Source organism: Setaria viridis, chromosome 3, assembly GCF_005286985.2.
Source record: "Setaria viridis chromosome 3, Setaria_viridis_v4.0, whole genome shotgun sequence".
Taxonomy (NCBI): Eukaryota; Viridiplantae; Streptophyta; class Magnoliopsida; order Poales; family Poaceae; genus Setaria; species Setaria viridis.
In genome coordinates, this window is record NC_048265.2 from 45,512,622 (window position 1) to 45,530,605 (window position 17,984).

General features: G+C 50.3%; 2 protein-coding genes and 1 pseudogene across 2 annotated transcripts; 2 read left to right on the forward strand and 1 right to left on the reverse strand.

Annotated features, from left to right (window-relative positions):
- Window positions 1-1,165: 1,165 nt before the first annotated feature.
- On the reverse strand, window positions 1,166-2,551 carry LOC117849339 (BTB/POZ and MATH domain-containing protein 1). The gene has a single exon (XM_034730887.2). It carries the CDS (start codon window positions 2,527-2,529, stop codon window positions 1,441-1,443), a length of 1,089 nt encoding a protein of 362 aa, XP_034586778.1. The 5' UTR covers window positions 2,530-2,551; the 3' UTR covers window positions 1,166-1,440.
- Window positions 2,552-5,709: 3,158 nt separating this feature from the next.
- LOC117849341 (L-type lectin-domain containing receptor kinase IX.1) lies at window positions 5,710-9,796 on the forward strand. The gene is made up of 2 exons (XM_034730888.2): window positions 5,710-7,098; window positions 8,860-9,796. Exons 1-2 carry the CDS (start codon window positions 5,789-5,791, stop codon window positions 9,521-9,523), a joined length of 1,974 nt encoding a protein of 657 aa, XP_034586779.1. The 5' UTR covers window positions 5,710-5,788; the 3' UTR covers window positions 9,524-9,796.
- Window positions 9,797-10,633: 837 nt separating this feature from the next.
- LOC140222296 (uncharacterized) lies at window positions 10,634-11,266 on the forward strand (annotated as a pseudogene).
- The last annotated feature ends 6,718 nt before the right edge of the window (window positions 11,267-17,984 follow it).

The window sequence follows — 17,984 nt, forward strand, 5'->3', positions numbered from 1 at the left end:
TGGGAGCCTCCAGAGCCGCTTGTTCCTTATGAATGCTGCATACACCTTTATGATGAATTCTGGAAGAAGCCTGGTGGCCGCTTTGGCCTTGGGGCTGTACCTGGTGCTGCTTCCAGAAAGCCGCATATGATTCCGATTGTGATCATTGTCTGGATGTTTATTCTCGGATTTGGTGGGCTCCTTAAGGCATCGGAAGGCATCGATTCTGTATTAACCCTTCCCATAATTGGAAGAAGCCGGAAACCGTCGCTACAGGAAGTGGTGCTTTACCAGATTGTTCGTGGGATGCAATATTTCCGGTCCTTCATACTAATCTTCGGCATCCCAGCAATTCGGAAGTGGGCAAAGGCAAGGTAGAAGAGAAGTCATGGATCCACATTCATTCATGAGCCAAGACGGGCCGGAACAATGTTCGTGTTTGTCTGTGTTTTTTTAACTATTGGTGTGCTAAATAAGCTAATTAGCGTCCAATTTTCAACTGGAAAGTATGAATTTTAATAATACTCTAATGCCTACTATTTCCATAAAAATGTCAGCTTGTCCACTCTCTCTGTTACCCATGTTTTCTTAGTACAAGCCTTAGGGCATGCTTGTGTAGTGAGCGGGAAGTGGATAGCATGTGGGAATTATTTTTCATGTAAATTACTGTTACACCTCCAAAAAAACTTCTTTGTGGTTATGAAATAGAGTAGCAGATTGGGGAGAGCACAAAGACACCAACTCCATCTTTGTTTTAAAATAGAGTAGCAAAATGCAGTACATCAACCCAACACCCAATAATATTCTACATCTTTGAAGATCAATCAAAGTAGAACATTAGTAACTGTGATACATATATGAACCTAGAAAAAGGCAATGCTTTCGTGGCAAATTTCTGTCAGACCTACGCATGATAAGAACAAATTGTGCAGCTGTTTTTAAACATGAATTTACCATGGTTATCCATGGGGCACAAAATAGCTATTTTTCTGTGATTGTGCACTGGCTATATCAGTTTGTGTAATCCCTCCTTTCTCTTGCTCTTTGTAAACCTCTTTGCTTATTAATATATAACCAGTAGGGGGGGGGGGGGTAACCCCTACTATTTCCATAAAAAATGTCGCTTCTACACTCTCTCCATTACCATGTTTTCTTAGTACAAGCCTTATGGCATGCTCATGTTATGAAATAGGAACCATGGAATATTGGGGAGCACAAAGACACGAACTCCATCAGAATGCAGTACATCGACCAAATAATATTTTACAAGATAGCAAATATAAATATATTTAATAAACCTAGGAAACTGCAATTCTTGCGTGACAAATTTCTGTCAGCCCTACACATGATAAGAACAAGTAGCGCACATATACAAATACGTGCAAGATAGCAGATGGATATACGTTATGTTTGGGAAAGTTAAAAGATGGACATAATACCCATGCTAGTCATATGCTCATATTAAAAATATGTCGACCTACTCTTTCGTCGATTGGCAACCTTGAGAAGCTCAGTCAGGACCGAGGGGCTGCTCGCCTCCAGATGTCTGTACCCTTCTGTCGCCAAGACAGCATCAAGATTTTCAGCTGAAGTTCCAGCTATGAACTCGATACACTTAGCTTTGAGGCCTGAGCAGTTGTGCCGCTCTGCTAGCGCTAATGTCGATGCTGCGGTATCGATGTCAATACCTAGAGCAAGCCTCTGCTCGCAGATCACCTTAAGCCTGTCAAGTCCATACCTGTCGGCGGCGACGAGCAGATGCTGAGCCATCACGGTTCCCGCCGCCGTAGCCTCTGGCTGCTTATTATCATCAAGTTCAGCAGGCACCATGTCGGTGTAGATGAACCGGAGCACGGCCTCGAAAACTCTTGGTTCCATGTCCTTGATTTCAACACGTTGGGAGGTCTTCTCCTCCATATCCCCAAAGAACTCGGCCTTGAAAACAGGAGACCTTGCTGCTAGTATGTTCTTGTGCGCGGCGAAGGACTTGCCGGACACGGAGAACGTGACGTCCGCCCCGGCCTCGCTCCGCAGGAGCTCGCCGAGGTGCCGGTGCAGGTCGGAGGCAGGCGGCGTGCCGACGGCTTCCTTGTCTCTGAGCACGCTGATGGTGCATTCCACAATCAACCAACCTGCTGCTGGTTGAACATCTTTGGCTTCCCCGGTTCCAATGTATAATAGAAGAGGGGAATCCGAGGCACCCTGGAATACTTTCTGCGCGGGCAGGATCGCTGATAATGGCCGGAGATTACAGCCCATGTATTCTACAAGGCGGCCGGTCAGGGTCGCCGACACGCCGCGCGAGGGTGCTCCGCCGCCGAGGAAGGCGAGCTCGAGCGCCACCAAGTACGCGTAGCCCAGGTGCCAGTGCGCAGGGTAGAAACGGATCTCCCACTCGTGGCCATCGACGCTGCACCTGGACTTGATGCAATAACCCTTGTTGTCCCGGAGGGCATCCTTGGTGACGGCGAAGTCGTCGATCTTGAGATGGTGCACGTAGCGGGCTTCATCGGGGAAGTCCTCCCCGGAGCAGCTGTGCTTCATGTTCATGGCGGAGGGTGCTGGCCGTGCTTCCAACTGTTTTTTTTTTTTTGTTGAGGAGCTTGCTTCCAATGAAGCCGCCGTAGCTTTCAACTGGTGGAGATGCAATGGACCTAGGGTTAGGCGCAGAGCTGTGGTGGGGCTTATGCATGTATGTTTATGGAGGCTGTGGTGGGCTGGGCCTTCCCGAGATTGGACACTTTGAGTGAATTGCGCAATGGACCAAGGCCAGGTTGGGCAGCCCAATCTGGCATTATTTCGTATCATTTACATAATATTTTAGTGATTATTAATTAGAATATTTATGAAGTTCAAATCGCAATTTTTCATTTTATTTGCTTTTAGTTTATTAGAATATTTATGAAGTTAGAATTGTACATTATAAAAAGGTAAGCGAATTTTTGGTAAGGAAAAATATATAATTGTATCAAAATGGGATAAAACTCACGTGGAGCTTAATAAATTGTAGTGAATGGTTGTATGGCTATTTTGGCCTAACTTCCCTTCTCTTATTGCAATGATATGTAGCTCTTGTATATCTGAGAAAAAAAATTGTAGCGAATTAGGATACAACTATCCCAATGAGATATTCAATCGACACACTATCCGGATATTATCCAACAAAAATATTCTGGACAAACATCATTCTGTATCTCATTTCAATTATTCATATCAGTTTTGAACTTATGATATGTATCCGATATACAGTTACTGGAGAATTTCCAACCCACTCTTGTAACTGTCAGGTGGGTGCAGCTGTAATGCTCTACAACAAGGCAAGTGTGGGTTGCCTTATATAATTTCAATATTTTCAATTATTCGATCTCCTCTTGTTGTAGAGCATTATGTTTTGCTTCTGATGCAGCATCAGTTTCTGAAATTTCCATATTTATGTTCTGTACCTGCTTTATTATCTTACATGGAAAATACTACCTCTTGCTGTAGATCATTCCGTGGAGCAAACAATGAGCTCAAGTTTCTGACTGTAGGCAATGATATCTCTGGTGTTGGCACCAAGATGTTTGCCAAGAAGGGCTCAGGTCGACATTTTCTACCTGAAGGTAGCATCTCAAATCCAAGCCTTTATTTAGCAGCTGGTGTATTATATGCTAATTGTGTTCAGTAGAGTGGTTTACTGGTTTTGCAATCTCTTACACATATTGTGCATGAGTTTGGAGGTTTTCCTATGAATGTTTGATTGAAGTGGTCAGTTTCCAGCAAGCAGAGTGTCTAGAATAGATTCTGTTGTTTCTCTATAGCCGATTCTGCTGTCAGATTCATGTGTACCTTAATGCATCTTTATTGTGCAGAAATATTTTCTAGTTCAACTAGCTAGGACAGTGTTTGCTACTCAAACTCATACAATGGCCAAACATTTGGATTGCCATGATTGTATATGCTATAATGTAACGATAGATGTGTGTCCACTCTGGTGTGTATGAGAAGCAAATTTAAATGATCATTGTATTATTGAAATGTGGCATCTGTATCAAATTAAATTCTATTTAATGCTGCTTGAAGTTCAATTTCCCTGTCGGTAGAAAATGAGATTATTTTGGTGGCTGGATGCTGACAGGGAATTTTTTTCCTGGCGGTTTGAACGATATTCTCTGTCAGGTTCTGTGGACAGGGAAAAAACTTTCAAACCTGACGAACATAAATTTTCCTGTACCTTTCAAAAACAGTTTCCAGTAGTGGTTCTGTGTTTATGTATAGTGTCATCAGTACCTTTTTGTGTCCTTTGATTTGTTTAGCTTTTGATTAATAATGATTCAAACAAATAAGTTGATTTTTAAGACAAAAAGGTACGTGCATATTTATTCAATTATCAGAATGATCAGCATTTGACATGTTGTAGTATCTTGTAGTCATTAACCACCGGAGTCATTGTTATGTAGAAAACGACACGGAAAAGGACGATGCAACGAAGATGGATGGAATAACTACGTCGAACTTGCCGATGGAAGAAGAAACTTTACATCAATCAATAAACCAGATTCCGACCGTTTAAGTTGGGAAATTCATAAATCTCGATTTTCCCAACCGGAACTAATAATTCGTCCCGACCTTTAGTCCCGGGTGGCACACCTAATACCAACCGGGACTAAAGGGTTTTGCGTCAAAAAATATTAGAAATTCCCGGAAGGCTCCCTCATACGCGCACGTCGCAAGCCGTGTGATTTTTCTCGAGAAATATGCGCGTGCGCTGTGCGAGCCCAAGCCTCTCCTGTAGATTCCTTACCATCTCACCTACTCAGCATATCTGACTGAGTCGGGGATGCAATTCTTTTGTAGTAACTCATGGGGACTCTGTTACCAACCGGGAATGAAGGTGTCTAAATTTAAACTTGTGATTAAAGCCTCTTTAATCCCGGGTCAAAAACAATCGAGATTTTTTGTTGAGGATGGAATATGTTTTTCCACCCGAACGACATTTCGCTCCTTAAGCGAGCACAGAGATGGCCACGCATGTTTATTTCCATCCATATCGCCAAATCGAATTCCGGAGACCCCGAAGCTTAAGGTGCGGAAGAAGCACGATTAGCTGCAAATGATCTGTTCAGGATGTACAAATTGTAGTTTTCCGTGTTTTCTGGATACATGGAGCTGTACTGCTTGGCTTATGCTGCTGCTTCTCCTAGTAAAATCAGGAAAACTTGATCCTTCAAAATAGAAGGTGCTAATGTGTATTATTCAATTCCTTAATGGTAGGCTCCATATATTTCAAGACACAACAGGTTCGCATTAGTAATATAATAACTACATTGCATTTGGTGTTGCAGTTTGTTCTTTTGGTTGTATCCATTATTGTTTTTCTTTTCATATTTATTTGCTGTTTTTTACATTGGTCCCGAAGGATACCGACATAGGTAATAAAAACATTCAGATGATACTCCCTCTGTTCATCTTTACAAGCTAGGCTTAATTCTTCTTCTTTTTTTTGCGAGGATAAGCTAGGCTTAATTCATTTCGTTGTAAAGAACCTTTAACCAACCATTACTGTGCTGAAACGGAATCATTATTCTATAATTAAGCTTTATTTTTCCCCTTGCAAAAGCAACAATTTGCATTTAAATTCTCCTAGAAACAAGAGAGATAGCAATCATTATATGAATATATAATGGAAACAGATACTCCCGAGGCCATGGACATACATACATTGCCAAATAGTGAGAACACCACCATTTCGTGCATATATGTCCACAGGGCTGACACATGTGTTTAGCACGCTACAACTCGACCCACAGAAATACAACAGCCGGTAGCAATGACCATACCCCAATTTTTGCTGTGCCACATGCTGCTGTCAACCCTCTACTACGTACCTCAGGCAATCTCTGTCTCCTTCGACTTCGATTTCTCCCAACCCAGCAGTGGGTACAAGGCTGGAAACTTAAGCTTACAGGGCGACACCCGCATGGAGGACAAAGTGATCGAGCTGACGAGAAAAGGCTCGGAGAACAGCGTAGGGCGGGCGTCCTACTCGGAAGCGGTAGCCATTTGGGACGAGATCACCGGTGAGCTCACCAGTTTCACCACCGTTTTCTCCTTCCAAATCTTGCCAGACACCAACCACAGCAGCGGCGACGGCATGGCTTTCTTCCTCGGGCACTACCCGTCGATCATTCCTGCCTCAGGCAGCGGCGGCGGCCTCGGCCTGTTCAATTTGGACACCACCAACGCGACGGGGGATAACCGGGCCGTGGCGGTGGAGTTCGACACCTACTTTAACACCGGCTACGACAACAGCGACAACCACATCGGCATCGACGTCAACTCCCTCATCTCCATGGCGTATACCAACACCAAAGTGCCAGGCAGGAACCTGACATCCGGCCTGGTGATCACGTGCCAGATCAGCTACCAAAACAGCACGCAGCGCCTCGCTGCTGGTCTCCAGATTGGTAACGTGAGCTACCATGTGGATTCCATTATCGACCTGAGGAAAGTTTTGCCTAGCGTAGTGGCCATCGGCTTCTCAGCGGCTACCGGTGTGTCGTCGGAGTTACACCGGGTACTGGCCTGGTCGTTCAACTCCACCTTGGATGGCCCCCGTGCACCTGCACCTTCTTCTCCTTCGCCGTTCTCCAAGATTAGTCTTTGGAAGATTGTTGTTATAATAACAGGAGCAGCGGTTGTGGTAGCAGTCATCGCCGGTTTTGTGTATCTATGGCGACGATCCAGAAGAAAGAACAATACAGGGTACGAGACTCCAGCCCATGTTGCCAGATGTTTCAGTTACCATGAGCTGGCCGAGGCGACGCGCAACTTTGCAGAGGAACGGAAGCTCGGCGAGGGAGGCTATGCTTGTGTTTACAGAGGAGAGCTGGCAAATCCAAGCCGATCGGTGGCAGTAAAAAGGTTCAAGCGAGGAACATCGTCTAGTATCGGCATGAGAGCTTTTGAGGATGAGATTGAGGTCATCAGTCAAGTCAGACACCGCAACCTTGTTGAGCTAGTAGGCTGGTGCAATGATGGGAAGAAGCACCGCTTGTTGCTCGTTTACGAGCTTGTCACCGAAGGTAATCTTGATGAACATTTGCATGGGGGGCGGAGTTGGCTGTCGTGGACCATGAGGTATGTTGATATGATCGAAGATCACCTCAGCGGTGTTTGGATCCATGGACTATGGCCCTGTTTGGCACGGCTCCACTCCTAAACTTCAACAACTCCATCAAAAAATTCAGCCAAACACCCCAACTCCAAAACTCCATGGAGTTGCCAACTCCATAGAGCTGTAGTGCAAATGGAGGTGGAGTTTTGGAGCACCTCTTTTGTTGCTCCAGAAACCTCTCTTTTGAACCTCCTCGTGGAGTTGGTGGGTAATTACCCACCAATGCCATTGGTTACACAAAAAACGTTTCATTCTATTCTCCCTTCTATTCTCTCGAGCCCCACTCGCCGCCAGAGCCCCGCCCGTCGCTGCCCCCGTGGCCGGCCGGCCTCGCCACCTGTCACCGCCCGTCGCCGCCCGCCGCGGCCCGCCGCCGCCCCCGTCGCCCGTCGCCACCCGCCACCCGCTACCCATCGCCACCCGCCGCCCGTCGTCGCCCGCCGCCGCGCCCGTCGCCCGTCGCCGCCTGTCGTCGCACGTCATCGCCCGCCGCCCGTCGCCGCCCGCCGCCTGTCGTCGCACGTCGTCGCCCGTCACCGCCCGCCGCCCGTCGCCGCCCGTCGCCGCACCCGTCGCCCGTCGCCGCCCGCCGCCTGTCGTCACCTGTCGCCGCCCGCCGCCCGTCATCGCCCGTCACCGCCCGCCACCCGTCGCCGCCCGTCGCCGCACCCGTCGCCCGTCGCCGCCCGCCGCCTGTCGTCGCCTGTCGCCGCCCGCCGCCCGTCATCGCCCGTCGCCGCCCGTCGCCACACCCGCCGCCCGCCGCCTGTCGCCGCCCGCCGCCCGTCATCGCCCGTCGCCGCCCGCCGTCGACCCCGCCGCCCACCCCGCCGCCCGTTGCCGCCCAGCCCGCCACCCACCCCGCCGCCCGTGGAGGGTCTCCTGTGTGCAGCACAGTGTAGTGGAAAAAGGGGAAGAAGAAGATGGGATAGAGAGGATGACAAGTGGGACCTTAATTAGGGGGCAACAATGGCAATCCACACTGAAATCGATCTTTTTTGGAGTTGAGAGCACCCATCTAGCCAAACACCCCATTTTTGTTCTGGAGTTTTGGAGCGGAGCTGGCTCCGTGTGGAGTTCAGGAGTGGAGCAGCTCCACCCGGAGTTGGAGCCATGCCAAACAGGGCCTAATTGTTTAGTTCGGATCACATTGGATGTTTGGATACCAATTAGAAGACTAAATTAGAAGACTAAACGTGAACTAATTATAAAACTAATTACATGGGGGGCGGAGTTGGCTGTTGTGGACCATGAGGTATGTTGATATGATCGAAGATCACCTCAGCGGTATTTGGATCCATGGACTAATTGTTTAGTTCGGATCACATTGGATGTTTGGATACCAATTAGAAGACTAAACGTGAACTAATTATAAAACTAATTGCATAAATCATGGCTAATTCGTGAGACGAATCTAGCTATTAAGTCTAATTAATCCATGATTAGCACATATTTACTATAGCATTACATGGTCAAATCATGGACTAATTAGGCTTAATAGATTTAGCCTTTATTTATGCACTTGGTTTTATAATTAATCTATATTTAATACTCCTAATTAGTATCTAAATATTCGATGTGACAGGGACTAAACTTTAGTCCCTGTCTCCAAACGGGGCCTTACTACTCCGTATTTCACATTGTTTTTTCTATCATTATCTGGGAGGATTTCAATTGTAAGAATATTATTTGGTTCATCGGTCGCACTTTTTGTTGATGCATAGGTACAAGATCATCCTCAACCTAGACCGCGCCCTACAGTATCTCCACGAAGATTGCAGCTCCTGCGTGTTGCATGGCGACATCAAGTCCAGCAACATATTACTGGACTCACGGTACGTTGCCAAGTTAGGTGACTTTGGCTTGGCAAGGTTTATTGACCATGAGATCGAGTTGAAGACGACATGTAACATAGCTGGAACACCAGGGTATGTGGACCCAGACTTTGTCACGACGAGGAAGCGGAGCAGAGAGTCGGATGTCTACCGCTTTGGCATTGTTTTGCTGGAGATCGTTTCAGGACGGCGTCCAGCTGTTGTAGACCATCAAACTATGGTCACCCCGTTGCTGTTATGGGTATGGGGCAAGAACAATGGTGAAGCCATCCTTGAAGCAGCGGATGTGGCTCTCAGGGAGGAATCCACGGCGGTTGATCGGGGACAGATGAAGGGTGCGCTACTCGTGGGGCTCTGGTGCGCACACCCAGACCCAACCCAACGGCCATCGATCGCAGAGGCGATGAGGGCCCTGCAGTCTAGGGATGTGGAGACCCCTCATCTGCCACTGCCAGCATTCATGGCAGGGCCGTCAAGTTTTGCTGCTGATGACAGGTCAAGGGCAAGCGAGACCTCTGATGGCGGCGTCTCTTTCAACCGCCAGCCGGGGTGAACTCCAATGGACTCGCTAGCATATGGATGTCATGGATGATATGTCCTGATGTCCTTTTCCGGTCCGTTGAACACAACTAGAAGACACATTCTCCCTAGCATGTGTCTTCGGTAAAATGCTTTGAAGGAAGGCCATTTCTGTAAAACGTCTCAAAAGGGTCGTCTAGGCGTTTGAGTAAACTGCCCCCAAATATGTTTCGAGGTAGTATTAGCAGAATCGGCTGCTGAAGTATTAGAAAGTGCCATGAGTATGTCTTAGAATGCACTTTTTGAGGCGTTTTCACAAAACGCCTGCTCTGAAATTTTCCTTCATCAATATTTGTAGCGTTGTTTTACGCTAGCGGTTAGAACTGTCCAACCGGGAGCCCATGGATGGGAGCACAAAGACACCAACTCCATCTTTTTAAGTAGAAGTAGTAGATTGCAGTAAATCAATCCAATATCTACATCTTGGAAGATCAATCAAAGTAGCACATTAGTAATGATGATATGAAACCTAGAAGAAAAGGCAATGCACATGCAACGAATCGCTCTCGTATATACACACGGATAAGAACAAATAGCACATATACACATGCAAGAGCACAAATTGAGAGGAGTTGTCAAAATTTTGGACAATATTGAATTCTGATTAATTCAAACTAAAGCCAGAAAATGCAAACAACTAAATGCTCATAAGACTAATGTAGTGGATCCATATGCAATTTGTGTTTTGGAGAATTATTAGAGATGGACGCATAATGCACTATCTCTACGGCTAAAAAACCAAAAGGGAGAAAAAAACATCATCATACCTTTTTTAGGGCCTGTTTGAGACTACTCCGCTAAAAAAAAGCAGCTCCACTCCACCAACTCCATCTTTTTTAGCTCCACTCCACCAACTCCAGAAAAATAAGGAGCTATGTACCTGTTTGGCTACCGGATACAAATCCAGCTCCAGGAATTGTAGGAACTAGTGGGAATAGCCACTCTTGCCCTTGGGTGGTTTTTTTTTCCAGCCACATCCTTTTCTTCATTCTTCTTGGCTGCCTTGGAGGCCTTCTTGCTCTGTCCTTGGCCTCTCAGCGTGCGAACGGAACCGCCTTCCCGGCTGCCGCTAGCCTCGCACGAAATGGCAGCCGGGTCCTCCAGCGCGGGCCTCGTGGGCGAGGTCAATGACTTCTACTTCTCCATCCTTGCCCACGGGCGAAACGACGATGACGATGAGCTCTTCCCGATATTCGATGATATAATGCCGCAGCAACTCTGGCATCCTCGGCTCAGAACAAAGGTGAGTGCTCCTACACCTCGTTGTCGTCCCGGCTGTCAACGCCCCTCGCCACCGCCGCCGCGACGTTGCTCATCTTTTGCAATATCTGCATGGACGCAGTGCCGCTGTCGGACGCGCACCGCGCTGGTCGGGGCTGCGTGCACGCCCTCTGCGGTGGCTGCCTGGTGCGCTACGTCGGTGCCAAGATCCAAGAGCGGATTGCTGACATCCGGTGCCCCGAGGAGCGGCGCGCTAGACCCGGAGCTCTGTGAAGGCATTCTGCCCCGGGAGGTCTTTGAGTAGTGGGGCGTCGCATTGTGCGAGGCCATGCTGTTGAGGGCCAAGACGACCTACTGCCCCTACAAGGACTGCTCGCGCGATGATGTTGGTGGACAGCGACAGCGACGTCCGCGATGTCGCGGAGGCAGAGTGCCCCTGGGAGCCAGCGGGTGGAACGGAGGAGTTCGTGAGGGAGGGGAGGCGGCGGTGACATAAGAGAAACAGGCGCGCGGGGGGAGGAAAACCTCGATCTTTTTTTCCTCCGTGAAACGGTATGTGTAACCAGTGGCATTGGTGGGTAATTTCCACCCAACTCCAAGAGAAGGTTTGAAACTAGTGTTTTCAGAGCACCTTGGAGTTGGCCCCTAGATCTACCTTTTTTCTGGAGTTGTGCTAGTGGAGCTGGAGGTGTTTGGCAAGATAAATCTGGAGCGGAGCTTCAAAGCTTGGAGCGGAGCAGTCCCAAACACGCCCTTACTCTGCCTGATGGGTCTTCCTCGCTCCTCCCTACGCCTTTGGTCTGCCCTCCACCCCCATTTTTTTCTTCCGCCATCTACGGATCTACTGCTTGTGAAACCCTATCCCCCTCCCCTCGGTGAGCTTTTTGCCTATTTGCCAGTTCGAACGTTTGGCTTCGCCGATTTGCCACCGCCAACAATGGCTTCGCCGATTTGCCAATAATAACGCCTGCAACCTTGTTTTTCTTGCCACTATGCTGTTTCCAATCCATTTTAATTCTCTCTCCCATACATACCCACGTGAAATGACAATCTTACCCCTTACACCTTTCCTAAGTGCTCACGTTCCAGATAAGGCTGTTCGAAGCTGTTCTCGAGTACTGACAGGATGAGTGCCACGGCAGACCAGGTCCTAGTGTCGCCCCTGCCAAAATTCATGTGCTGCAGTCCGATTGACATGAAACATTGAGAATTAATTTTACACCCAACAATATCATGGTTCATTCATTCATAATGAGTTCACAAATTCAGTCAACTTCGTTGCAAGGTTCAGGATGCAACCATTTAGCATACAGACCATAATTTGAAATAGCAGTCATCACATAGTTTAGATGGCTGAACAAAATAGCAGAGTCATCACACAATTTAGATGGCTCAACAAAATAGAGCACTTTCATGATATAAAAGAGAGGGTTTTAGTAGCAGTCTTCCAGGTTCCTTTTCCTCTTCTTTGGAGTAATCTTTTTAGTAGCAGTCTTGCCAGCAGTCTTAACTGAAGCTGTTGGTGTGCTTGGAGTAGCAGGAGGTGCTGCAGTGCTCTGATTGGAAGTGCCTTCTCCCCTAAGAATCTCTAGATGCCTGCATATAAAAATAAAAATAGATTAGGTAAAGTTGTAAACAATGATACGAAGCAATTTTAGCACAAGAAGGAGCATCATTACCTTCTTGTGAGCACCTAGGGCTATCTTCTAGTAGTGGATCCCTTGTGTTGTTGGACTTCACAGGTGTAGAATCAATTCTCAACTGCTTTATTTTATTTTTCTTAGGCTTCCTCAGCTTATTTTTTGTGCCATTTAGTGGGCATTTGTAGCTAGCCTGTCTACAACCCTTGAATCCACATCTTCAGCATGTCATTGGGCCTCTAATCGTTATCTTCTCCTTTCCCTTTCTGTGTCTTTCTCTTCCTCATTATCCTTTCCTACTTTCCCTTTCCTGCTACCCCCCTCCAGGAAGCTTTTGATCCTATTCTTTCTCTGTTTTCCTACTCCCCTTTTCCCAAGAGGTGCCCCTAAGACATAGCCAAGGTCGACCTTAGACCACCGACTTCTATCAGTCATTGGTTCAATCACTCCTTGATATGCTGCTATAAACCTTTGAACTGATAAGTACTCCTGAACATAATCATTGAATGTGACCTGCTTTTGTGTCGTCAGAAAAGCCAAGGCATATTCACATGGTTTACCTGTGTGTTGCCACTCCTCATAAGTGTAGGTTCTGTCCAATAATTTGACAACATCCCTCACATGGTTATCTCTACTGTTATCCCAAACTTCTACAGAAAATCTAGCAGAATCGACAACTCTCAGGTGTCCTAATCCTCTAGTCCTTGCCCTTAGCTGAAGCCGTAAAGTTGGTAATAACCATCCATGAAACCTTTCTCCCATCCTTCTTCTCTTATCCTATAGTACCATTATAATCTCCCTTATCTTGTCAGCTAGCTCTGTAACAGGCAGGTCTTTATAATCTTTTACCCAGTTATTAAACATCTCAGTAATATTATTTGTTATATAATCACATTTGATGGCTAGGTTGAAAGCACACCTCATCCACTTCAGGTGATGGTACTGAGCTAGGTACTTCTCCACTTTAGAATTTGCATCCAAATTTTTTTTCATGTGATGATCAAAAACAACAGTTCTATATGCTCTTGCAGCAGGATACATCTGTCCAAATGTGTCACCAGAATACTTCTTGATGAAGTTCTGCATCAAGTGTCTAAAGCATCCCCTATGTTCAGCTTAAGGGGATACTTGCTTAACTGCATTTTCCAAACCTTTACAAGCATATGTACAGATGGCCAGGGGAAGCATTCCGTATTGCTTTACTGAGCTGACTCATAAATCAAACCCAATTATCTTTAGTCTCTGAATCTATGAATCCAAAGGCTATTGGATACATCCAATTATTTTTATCTATACCTGTAGCAGAAGCTAAATGACCATTCCACCTTCATTAAGTGCAGTTCCATCAATGGATAGGTATGGCCTACAACCAGACTTGAATCCCTCAATGCAAGGGGCCATTGCACAAAAAAATCTACGAAATTAAACTCTCCCTTGTACAACCTTGGTATCAATCTCAACAACACTTCCTGGAGATACCTTCTTGTCGTTGTCAAGATTTGTGGATCGAGACTTAGACTAGTAAAATTTCTTTTATGCGTGTAAGGCTTCGGATGGTGGCGTGGGAGACACAGGGTTATACTGGTTCGGGCAGAGGAAGGCCCTATGTCCAGTATCAGGAGCTGCTCGTGTTACCCACGCGGGGTTCTATAGTAGGGGTTACAATAGTGTGAGAGAGGGAGCTGATCCCAGGTCTCTTGAGAGTTCAACGATGCTCTAAGTGGGTGTGAGTGTGTTTTGCTTGCTTGAGGGAGAGAGTCCCCTGTCTCAGGGCCCCCGGTCCTCCTTTTATAGCGCGAAAGGGGAGCTTAGGGTTACAGATGAGCCAGGCATGAGGAGAAGTAAAAGAGATAAGCTAAGTAAAATATAGCATAAGGAGAGGGTCCCGGGGCCACCGCTCTCGCTCCGGCCTCCGGTCCCTGTCAGCGCGTCCGTTGAGGGAGGGCGGTTTCTTCCAGATCCTATTGATGATCTCCACGGTCGCCGTTGCTGCCAAGCACGATGATGATCCTCAGCCTTGGCATCTGTGCCCGCCGGGAAGGATGGCCGATTCTGTTACCCTGCTGATTACCCGTGAGACGCGGATGTCGCATCCCAGCCATCGGGAGCGCGGGGCGCGAGAACGAGCAGAGCACCCTCCTGTGCCGTTCGGCGCGGGCCATGAGTACCCTTCGGCAAATCAGAGGGAGCCGCAGCCACTGCAGCTCGCGCCGCATGGCCGCGCATGGGTATTCGTGACAGGTTATGTTGGGGGCCCACTCCCTTTCTGCATGACAGGGCCGCGGCGCATTTATGGTGAGGTCGATAGGGGGACCCACGAGATCGGCACCTTGATCCTCCAGTCTGCGCCCGAGGCGGATATTTGTCTTGTGGACCCGAGCGAGTCCGACCCCCGCGCCCAGGGTCGGGCGAGGCGGAGTTTTGTGGCGGGGGTCGGGCGCTCCCAACCTCGGTCCTCCGGGTCGGGCGAGGCGGAATTTAGTCTTCAAGGGGTCGGGAACGTCCGACCCCGGGACTCCGGGTTGGGCGAGGCGGAACGTGGCCTCTCCCTCCCATATTGGGCCGACGGCAATCTTACCACCTTAGGTGGGCCTGGGCCTTTACGTTTTGTTGATTCCATGGGCTGGGGGAGATCGTTAATATTTCCCCCCAACAGTAGCCCCCGAGCCTGTGGTGGAGCGGGAACGCTCCTCCAGAGGCTGATGTGGTCACCAGTACGGGATCCTCACAGTTGATCCGGGACAGGGGGAGTTGTTCGGATGGTGTTGACTAAGGGGATTAATTGGACGACTCATCCTGTGCGCTACTCGGCACGGGGGGACTTCTGGTCGTACCCTTCCATCTGCGAGCCTTAAGTCGAGACCACCCGCGTGGCCTTAGGTTGCGAGGCCAGCCCCCGAGCCCCCGCGCGTTGCAGGGGACCGGTCGGAGGTTGGGTCGACTTTTGTTCGTTCACCCTCAAGCGTCTGTTCGCTAGGACGGAGGAGGCGAGCCGTGCCACGCTATCCTCATCGGACGAACTATGGTGCTCTTTGAGCTACTAACGGGTCGATTCGAGTGGGATCCCGGTCCCCGTTCGGGGGGGTCCGGCTTGGGCCAAGCTGGTGGTGTACCCCAGGCTCCGGCCGGCCAGTTCATATAGTTCCCGAGTCCGTTCGGTCGGATCCGGGGGCTCGTTGCCTTTCTTCGGGAAAAACCATGAACTTTGATGCCGGTCCGGACTCGAATGTGAGATTGAGACGCCCGGGGCTGTCGCGCGCCCGGGTGATGGTCGCTAGCGGACCCGTCCCTTCTCACCGCTTGCTCGGGGGTATCCTGAGGCGGCTGTCGAACCTGCGGCGGGCCAGCCTTCGAACCTCTGGATCATGATGGGCTGTAGGGGTGTTTTCAGCCCCGTATCCCTCTTTACCTTTTGATAGGCCTTGGGCTGAATCGTAGCGGATGTCGCGTCCTGGGCCGAACGTGGGGGACGTCGTGTGCGTGTCTTCCGGGAGATGAAGTTTCGGAGGGCGCCGACCCGCGGATCGAGGGAGGAGAGGATGTTTCTGCTGCAGATCGTGCGCGCGGTTTCCGAAAAGAGAGCGGGCGTGACGGGAGCATACCTGGCGCCGCATTTATTGCGGCAAGGGCGTCAGTTCTGCTTCCCTCGCGCCTTCCCTATAAAACGAGGGCTTCGCCTCACTTGTTCCACCCGCCATCTGCTTTCGAATCTTTTCGCCTTCCTCGCACACCCTCAGCCCATCTGCGCCCGCTTCGTCTTCGTCCGCTCAGTGCCGCGCCCTTTCTCCCCATCCCCCATCGAGTTCCTCCTCCTCCGGCGATGGGATCCTGGGCGATTTCCCACTTCAACTCCTCGCGCGCTGAAGGCCTAGTGAGGAAGGGCCTCTTGTGCGAGAGGACGGAGGCGGGCGAGTGGGAGCTTCCGAGGTCAGAGCAGGCGCTGGCGCCGCCCGCCGGCTACATCGTCTCCTTCGCCCACTTCCACGAGCGGGGGTTCGCGACTCCGCCGAGCCACTTCTTCCGCGGGCTCCTGCATTATTATGGGCTTGAGCTGCAGCACCTCAACCCCAACGTGATCTAGCACATCGCGGTGTTCGTCGCGCTGTGCGAGGGGTTCCTGGGCATCGAGCCCAACTTCTCGCTGTGGAAGTATTTCTTCATGGTCAGCCTGTACCAGAAGGCGGAGAAGAAGGGGAGCCAGCAGCGGTCGCCCCCGGTGCCGATAGGGTGCGCCGGAATCCACCTTCGCTATACTCGCTCCAAAGAGTACATGGCGATGAAGACCGCAGTGTCCCACAAGGGGTGGCATAATCAGTGGTTCTACGTGAAGAACTACTCGAACTCCCCCCTGCCGGAGTTCATCGGCCGCACTATCGAGGTGGCGTCGGAGATGTGGGCGTACGACCCGGTCGATAAGGAGAAGAAGCGGATCCATGGCCTGCTGCAGGCCATTGAGCACTTGAAGGGGAGGGGGTTGACCAGAGCCGGAGTCATCGTGGCGTACCACGCCCGGCGGGTGGCGCCGCTGATGCTCCGGGTCCGCTCGCTCGCCGACATGACTCCGGGCGCGCCGACCGAGGGTACCGTCCTTGCGACGGGTGCGCTTGCCGCCTCCGAGATCCGACAGCGGATTTGGGAGACGCTGGAGGACAAGGATGCTGACTACCCGGTGCCCGGGCACCCTACGATGCGCCCGGACGAGGACTTGATCGACGTGGTAAGGATTTTGTGCGCCGACCTTCTTTTTTCGTGTTTCTTGGTCGTTGCTCTGACGCCGGGCCTTTTTGTGTTTGCAGGGCAGCATGACCCGGGTCGTGGACTCACGCCCGCTGGTGCCGAAGGATGCCGATCGGCGGCTGCAGAACCGTCTCCTTGCTGAGGAGCAGAAGCGCCGCAAGGACAAGGAGACGGCGAAGAAGAAGAAGAGGGCCGCCAAGGAGTTCCAACGGCGGCGGCGAGGGCAGGTCGTGTTGGACGACGATGATGATGACGATGACGATGATGAGGAGGAAGATAAGGAGGATGACGAGGAGGAGGAGGAGCTTGTCCTATCCCCCCGGTCAGGCGCGCTCGTTATTCGGGAGACGCGCTCTCAAATGATCGCGAGGGATGAAGCGGGTGGACCGTCCACCCGGGGCTTGGTCCCGCAAAGCTCCGGGGCCATGCCCCAGGGGTCGGCGTGGAGCGCCGCCCAGGAGTCGGCACAGAGCGCTCCCCAGGAGTCGGCACGGAGCGCTCCCCAGGGGTCTACGGAGCCCGCCCCCGCCCCCGCGCCTGCGGCCCAGGAGCAGAGGAGCGGCGGCAAGCGGCCGTTGCCGGACGTCCTGGGGTCAGCGTCTGGCTCGGAGGCAAAGCGCGCACGCCGTCCTTGCACTGGAGGAACGTGAGTTGGATTTCCTTGCGAACCTCGCTCCTTCCCACACATTGCGTTTGTTTCCGCTGATGTTTGTTGATTGTTTCGTAGCGCCGCCCCCCGTGGCCTCGTTCTGCAGCTGGCGCCCAAGAAGGCGCTGCGGGTGTTGTCCGCCCATGCTGAGGGACTGCAGCCCCGCCCGCGGCGAGCGGCGGGGTTCC